The 8175-nt window shown below is 51.1% G+C and overlaps 1 protein-coding gene across 1 annotated transcript in view; it reads right to left on the reverse strand.

The window, feature by feature from the left end:
• Positions 1–224: 224 nt before the first annotated feature.
• The window catches only part of LOC113955235 (5-hydroxytryptamine receptor 7-like), an 11368-nt gene continuing 3417 nt past the window's right edge, over positions 225–8175 (reverse strand). The window contains exon 3 of the mRNA XM_027660513.1: positions 225–2042. Within this exon, the coding sequence (XP_027516314.1) occupies positions 1271–2042 (772 nt within the window). The 3' untranslated portion in view covers positions 225–1270. The remainder of the gene's footprint in view (positions 2043–8175) is intronic.

Genomic DNA, 8175 nt, shown 5'->3' on the forward strand with positions numbered 1-8175 from the left:
CCAACCCAAACCATTCCATGATTCCACGATTCAATGATCATCTACAAACAGGTAAAGGTTTGTGGGGCTGCCAGGTTGACACAATAAGGTTGATCATGAGCAAAGAGGATCTGCAGGAAGACGAGTCCCACCACCACATAAAAATAAAGAGACGCTTTAAAGTCAAAGAGACCAAAGGGTCTACACCAAAATAAGGAAACCAGACTTTTTCTTTTTTTTTTTCTTTTCTTTTTTTAACAAAAAGATACATCATCCAGTGTATTTTTTCAAGCTTGCTGGACATCATACTGAAGCACTGTAAAGCTGTCAGAGAAATTATATGGTTTCGTCTGTTGTCAACCAAAGCGTGCTTTTACGGAGTCAATTAGCCACAAATGATGAGCACACATCACTTGGCTGAGAATGAATTACAGTCCAACCCAATAAACACGAGTGTCTTTGCTCACCGGTCGTTGCCCTGGCGAGGAGGCCGCCGGACTTTCCTGTCCAACCATAAAGGAAGCTCCGTGTCCGTTGGCGTTGGATTCTGCAGGAGTGTCTCCTTCAAGTGCTGCAGTGCTACAGTGTGAGGGGAAACAGGGTCATTGGTGTTACTGCTCTGACGTGCAAACCTGGGCATGAGCTCAGAGTGTGAAATGCAATTACATCCGTGGGGAGAGTCCGTATAAGCTGGGATGGCATGAGAGCTTGGATCCACAACGGAGCTGCTGTCGTATTCCATAGAGAAGTGCAGCCAATGTCATCTTTACATAGTGTATTGTGTGCCCTCCACAGACCTTAGAGCCCTTTGTGAAGGTGGAGAGCCACAGTCTTATCAAGTTTTTAGGGTGTTTTTTATGTTTGGTTGGCTGGGAGGGTTTCTTTTCCTTGTTTTATTTTTGTTTTTTGTTTTTTTTTTTTAAATAACAGATGGGGAAACTGAGGCACAAAGAGGTGGTTTGAGTTGCCCACAGTTGGTAGACCTTGAACCCCCCCCAGTCTTGCTCACGGCTTTTCAGCCCCCACCTTGGACACGGTGAGAAGGAAGGGCTGTTCCCAAGGGGAGTTTCCCTCCACTTGTTCCCAAGGGGAGTTCCCTCCACTTGTTCCCAAGGTGAGGAGAGCCGTGGCTCCTCACAGGGCGAGGGGAAGGGGGTGCAGTGATGTCTGGCAGGGGGGGAACAACGGCACAAATGGTTTCTGCCAGCCCCAGGAGGGCGGGAGAAGCAAGGAAACCTGAAATGGAGAGGCAGGAGCCGGTCGGTCAGGCACTGGGAGAGAGGACGTGGCTTTACAGGATGCACTCGTGCCTCTCTGTGGCTTTCAGGGCCTCGTGCATGCTGGCGGCCGAGAGCCTCCTGTTGATGTTCCTGTACCTGCACCTCAGGAGGTTCCAGAAAGTAGTCCTCAAGTCCCTGTTGAAGAAGGCGTAGATGAGGGGGTTGATGAGGGAGTTGGTGTACCCCAGCCAGAGTAGAGTCCTCTCCAGCCGCAGCGGGATGCAGCTGCAGCGCACGCCGCAGATGAACGGCCGGGCCGTGGACATCAGGAAGAAGGGCAACCAGCAGAACGTGAAGGCCCCCACGATAATCCCGAGGGTCCTGGCCGCCTTCTGCTCCCGCTTGAAGATGGAGATGTTCTTCCTGTCCTGCCGGAGCAGCTTGGAGAGCGTGGCGCACTCCTCCGCCGCCTTGGTCCGCCGGGAGCTGTGGTGGCCCCGGCTGGAGGCCTCCAGGCAGTAGACTCCCTCCTCCTCGTAGTGCTTGGGGAAGTTCATGAAGCGGTGCTTCTCGGCGCTCACCTTGGCCGCCTTGTAGATGCGGCTGTACATGACGAGCATCACGGCCATGGGGATGTAGAAGGCCACCCCCGTGGAGTACACGGTGTAGCCGAAGTCCTGGCTGATGAGACACACCCTCTCCACCGTGACGTTCTGGGCCCAGCCAAAGAGGGGAGGGAGGGTGATGGAGGCAGACAGGAGCCAAACGATGAAGACCATCTTGGCCATGAGCTTCCCGTTCTGCCTCACCGGGTACGTCAGCGGGCGAGTGATGCCCAGGTACCTGGACAGGAGAGGAGTTGCAAAGAGTTAGGAGGGATGCAAGGTGGGCGTGCAGCTGGGTGGGTTTCATTCCTAATCAGCTTTTAATCACGGAATCAAGCAGGCTGGAAAAGACCTCTGAGATCAGCGAGTCCAACCTGTGACCCAACCCCACCTTGTCACCCAGACCATGGCACTGGTGCCACGTCCAGTCTCAAACACTTCTGGGGACAGTAACTCCAACACCTCCCTGGGCAGCCCATTCCAATGTCCAATAATTTTCTCTTTAAAGAACTTCTTCCCAATGTCTAATGAGAATTTTGGCCCTCAGAGGGGACAAGAAATTAATTCACCAAATGAAAATGTTCACTTGCCTAAACACCCCAATTGAACTGTTCCCCACCACTTCCTTGCAGCCACACCATGTGCAGAATCATGGAATCACAGGATGGTTTGGGTTGGAAGGGATCTTAAAGACCATCCAGTTCCACCCCCTGCCATGGGCAGGGACACCTTCCACTAGCCCAGGTTGCTCCAAGCCCCGTCCAACCTGGCCTTGGACGCTTCCAGGGATGGGGCAGCCACAGCTTCTCTGCCCAACCTGGCCTTGAGCACTTCCAGGGATGGAGAATCCATGACACGAGGTGTCATTAAACTGCTGAGCACAGTTCAAACCCTGCATGGTTTCCTGGGGAATGTAATGCTTAAAATGCTTAGTTTGGGGGAATAAAAATGCTTTAAAAAGCTTATTTTCCCACCAGAACTGTTCTGTACAGAGAATATTCAGCAACTTCTGGTCATGGCATGTAACTCACTCCAGACTGGTGCCCTTCCCAGGGGCAGCAGCACCCACTCCAGGGGTGGGGTGGGTAATGCACCAGGATAAAACAGGAGTGACTCCAGATGAAATGAGTAGACTCATAGCAATGTTTAGTGGGAAGTGGGAAGGACAACAGCCTGCTCTTGTATCTCCAGACAACTCGGGAACTCCAGAAAGAAATACAACCTGCAGCTGAGATGGCCCTGAGGAGGTCAAGGAGTGATTTTGCCTTTGGGAAGACTTGAGGATGTGTCTGGATGAGCACTGCAAGCAAAGCTCGAGATGGGGTGATGGACTGTTCTGGGGTCGGTTTTGGGGCTCTCACAACAAGACATTGAGGGACTGGAGCATGACCAGGGAAGGGAACGGAGCTGGGGAAGGGTCTGGAGCACCAGGAGCGGCTGAGGGAGCTGGGAAGGCTCAGCCTGGAGAAAAGGACCTCCTGGTTAAGCTACAGGGTGTAAATTTGAACCATCCCCACTCTTGATTGAGGAGGTTTATGTGACTGAGAAATTGTGTCAACTCTTGCTTGGTAAATTCCAGTTGTAATCCAATAAATTGGTAGGGAGTTGGCCTCTGTCAGCCAATGCTCCCCCTGGAAAATTATCTCCCTGCTACGAAGTTCCAATCAGTCCAGCAAAAACCTTGAGCTGGTCACATGGATTTCTTTCATGTCACAGCCTTTTTGATTTAAATCTCCTGCTGTCAGGCATTTGTAGGTATTTTTAGGCAGGGTCACATCACCTCTTAATTGTTCTTGGATAAACAATGTCAGTCCAGAGGAGCAGTGGGAACAGCAGCTCTATGGACACTTTTTGCTGAGAGCTGTTCAAGGGACAGAACAGGCTTTTCTGCCAAAAAAAGAGAACATTTCTGCAGAGAATTTTATCTCTGTTGTATCATTTTTTTTCTGACAGTCAGTCTCATTGTAGGTGTTAAAAGATTTTCGCTTCTCTATTATTTCCCTTTTCCAGAAGGATTATTTCCCTTTTCCAGATCCTCCCCCAAGATTAGAGGATGGAAATAAAATATATATAAAAAAAAATCTAATTTCTCCTCCCTTCCTGACTGCTAAATCAATTCAGAGCCCAAAGTATTCTCCTCGGACTCCCTGATAAAATGAATTTGAATTCATTCACTGACTGAATTATTCTTTTCCTGGTTTCCTCTGTATATTTTGGAGCCAATCTTAGTTACAAAAACCAACCCAAACTCTCCATGACCATCTGTGTTCACGGAATCACAGAATGGTTTGGGTTGGAAGGGACCTTAAAGACCATCTCATGGAATTTGACATTCCAAAAGCCAGGGGCAGGGACACCTTCCACTAGCCCAGGTTGCTCCAACCTGGCCTTGAACAATTCCAGGGATGAGGCAGCCACAGCTCCCCTGTGCAACCTGTTCCCTCCTGATCCGCGGAGAGGAGACTTGGATGTTCCCCAGGCTGGGAGAAAACCCTGCCCTGCTGCTGCAATTCCAAAATTACCACCCAAACCCCACTCCTCTGTACATCCAAGCCGAGAACTTTGCAGCCTGATAAGCGCTGTGCTGCGCGACATCCTTCGTTATGCTATTGCCGGGTTTCTTTGGAAGCCGATCCGCCCGGGATTTGCTGGAACTTCAAGGAATTTACACTCCAGCCGGGCAAAACGCGCGGTGACAGGATTTAAAGAGCAGGCAAAGCTGACACGTTTCATCTGCGGGCGCCTCGTGCCGGCGCTGCCGGAGGAAACGGGGCCGTTCTGAGGTCTTTGCTTTTAATTTCGATGAGAGCAGGAAAAACCGCAAAATAGGCCGGTTTTTGCGGCAGGGAGGGAGCCGAGGTGGCTCTGACCTCGCTCCCTTTGAATTTCCTTCTTTTTGGGGGGGGGGGGTGTGTGTCCTGCTGCCGGTCAAGTTTAGCGGTGATCGGGTAACAAAAGCCAATTCCCAGAGAAGAGATTTTGGGGATTTGCAGGAATTCCACCCCCCTCTCTCCCCCCCCCTCCTCTGCCGTGCTGAGCTGATTGTGCAGCCACTCACTCCCTGGGCAATAAACTTCTTCCACATCCTCGTTCCTTGGGATGCCCGGGCAGTCCGAGCCACGGGTGTGGGGTGGGAGTCCTGCCCCCTCCTGGGCTCCACCAGCAGCTCCATGGATGAGCCACTTCTGTGAGTTTATTCTACACTCAACGGGAATCATGGAGTGGTTTGGGGTGGGAGGGACCTTAAAGATCATCTGATTCCAGCCCCCTGCCATGGGCAGGGACATCTTCCACTAGCCCAGTTTAGTCCAAGCCCCGTCCAACCTGGCCTTGGACACTTCCAGGGATCCAGGGGCAGCCACAGCTTCTCTGGGCAATCTGTGCCAGGGCCTCACCGCCCTCACAGGGAGGAATTCCTTCCCAATATCCCATCCAACCCTGTCCTCTGGCAGTGGGAAGCCATTGTACCCCTTTCTCCATCCTGCAGCTGGTGAACTGGGAAAGGATGAGCCTCCACTCACACAGGCTGAGTGAGGACAAATGAGCCCAGAATTAGAGTTCCCTTGGCCACGCTGCTTTACCACAATTCCATGGCTCCCCTGCAGCCAAATTTAAGCTCCTTCCCTGATTTCCAGGCTGATGCCATCCCTGCCCCATCCTGCTGAAGGAGAGGAGGATGCAAAAGGCAGCTGGTGGCTGCAGCTCCCTGTGGCTTCATCTGCCCCTGCCCTCAGTCAGGGTTGGTGGGAGCATCCCAGGGATCCATCCCAGACCCAGTGCAGGGATCTACTCAGCCTGGGACACATTCATATGGAGGACATGGGAAAGGCAATCCAGCAAAAATGCTGTGCAGGTTTCATCCCGCTGAGTTTCGGGAGGCATCCTTTATCTGAGGGTGATCCCAATTTGGAGCATATAATCTGATTTTGGGTGGAAAATACTTGCCAGGGAGATGGGAGAGCCCCAGCAGGGCTGCCTGGGAAATGGATGGAGGCTCTTTTCTCCACCAGGAAAACCAGAAGTGATATGTGGGGTCTGGGGAGCTCCTTTTGTCAGCTGCTTGGCATTTTTATGGAGAGTTTTATCAAAAGCTGAGCAGCCAAAAGAGGGTGGGTTTTTTGTTGTTGTTGCTTTGTTTTTGGTTTGTGACATTAAAGAATCTGTAACACTGGCAGGCTTTTACATAAGAAAAATGTAAGGGAAAGATGGATGTTTCCAGCATTTTTCTTTTTTGATTTCAAAGGAAATCAATCAAATCTCACTCCAGACAAGATTGGTTCTCCCAGCTTCAATGAAAAGGCTTTTAGGAAGAGCTCTGCATTAATAATCAATAATAGCAGCCTACATTTTAATAGTACTCATCATCTTGGGCAAACCAAGTCTCTTTTCTCTCTAAGCTAAGCAAAATATGAGGACACTTCAGCCATCAATAAAAACACAACCTCCTCTTTGGCAGGAGCTGCCTGACAGTGCTGACCAAGTTGGCTTTCAGGGCAGAACTGGGGGAAATATTTGTATTTCCCAGAAGCACCAGTGCTCTTCTTCCTTGCAGGGCGGGAGGGACAGGGAGAGATTTAGATTAATTGAGGAAACAACCATTTAATCTCCCTCAGGTTTTCAGGGTCTCTGCAAACTCAGCTGTCCTGGTGCTGCAGCTTTGTGGCTGTACCAGCATAGAAACAGAGATGGGTTTTTGGGGATGTTTCCACCAAGAGTTAAACCAAAAATCCTGCCCATCCCCAGTTCAGGAGAAGGTGGGGATCCAGGAATTATCCTGGATCCTCAATCCACCTCTATCCTGTGGAAGCAGTGAGGATGTCGGGTTGATGTGGAGCAACAGGGTGTTTGAGACACTGCCCTGGGATAATTCCCACAACTCACAGCCCATTCCTGGGGATCCTTGGGGCAGGAAGCAGCAGGACAGTGCCCCAGTCACCTCCTCCTCTTATGTGCATCAAAGCACATCCCAGTTATTCCCATTCCCTCCTGCACTTGCAGCATCCCCTTCCTCCCACGCAGGGCCGGGGTGGGCACAGCTGGGAGGACTGTCCACCCCTTCCCTCTGCCCAAATCACAATCTTTGCTGGTTTTCTCTTTCCCCAGCTGGAAATACGTCTTGGACAACTGCCTCTAACCTCTCAGCTGCCCCATCAGGGGAGGATGAGGCTCTGGGAACAAACAGGGGTGCTGTTCCTGGGCCAACACACCTGAAGTTCAAGCCTGAGCCAGAATTTTCAGGCTCTGGGGCAGCCTCTTGTGACCCAAGTTTTTCCTCCCTCACTCTGCTGAGGGGTCTGAAGCCACCTGGTGCTTCCATCCTTTCCTTTGCTGCAGCTCCCTCTTCCTTTCTGACATCCCAAAAGGACTTTTCCCTTTTGGGAAAGGGAAAGGTTTGGGGTGGGGTTTGCCTGGCAGAGGTGCAGCAGAGAGAAGGAGGTATTTGAGAGCCCTGTGAGGTGGGAACAGGATCTTGTCTCCCAGTTTAGAGGGATCTTCCCTGGCTGTACAACCTGGGAGTGCAGCTTGGAGCAGTCACAGGGCTGCTCCCATTTAATCCAGGGGTTTCCTCTATGCAATTCCTGCCCGTCCTACATGGAGCAGTTTCCTCCCTGCTGCCTTTCCCCACGGCCCTCAGCACCCCCTGGGAATCAGCCTTGGCATGAGTGGTGTCCACACTCCCCAGAAACCTCCTGCCCAGTCCCAGTTTAATGGGAAAAGACAAATTGACATCAATCTCAGGCATGGTGTCCTTGGATAGGGATCTGCTCACAGGAACAGTGATGCTGGGAAGGGGAGATGTGATGGATGAGTGGAATCAACTACAATGATTTTGGGGAAAGATCTTGTAAGAGTCTTTCTCCAAGGGATGGGGTGAGATGGGATGGGATTGGTTGGTTGGGAAAGGAGGGGAAGGGAAGGGGAAGACGAAGGAAATGGGAAGGAAAGGAGGAGGAAAGGGAAAGAAAAGAGAAAGGAAAGGGAAAAGCAAGGGAAAGGAAAGGGAAAGGGAAAGGGATAGGAAAGAAAGGAAAGGGAATACATGTAGTGGGATAAACCAGGGGTTTTGAGGACTTCAAATGGAGTGGAGGGAGTTGCTGACATGGTTAGGTAAGGGAAAGAGGGAGGGAATAGGGGAAAAGGAGAGAGGGGAAAAAGGAAGGGGGAAAGAAGGGGGAGAAAGGGGAGAGGAGGGGAGAAAAAGGAAGAGAAGGTTTGGGAAAGAAAGGGAAGGGAAGGTTTGGGAAGGGAAGGTTTGGGAAAGGGAAGGTTTGGGAAGGGAAGGTTTGGGAAGGGAAGGTTTGGAAAGGGAAGGTTTGGAAAGGGAAGGAAAGGAAAGGAAAGGAAAGGAAAGGAAAGGAAAGGAAAGGAAA

The sequence above is a fragment of the Corapipo altera genome, unplaced genomic scaffold (assembly GCF_003945725.1).
Source record: "Corapipo altera isolate COAL_440 unplaced genomic scaffold, ASM394572v1 295, whole genome shotgun sequence".
NCBI classification, from domain to species: domain Eukaryota; kingdom Metazoa; phylum Chordata; class Aves; order Passeriformes; family Pipridae; genus Corapipo; species Corapipo altera.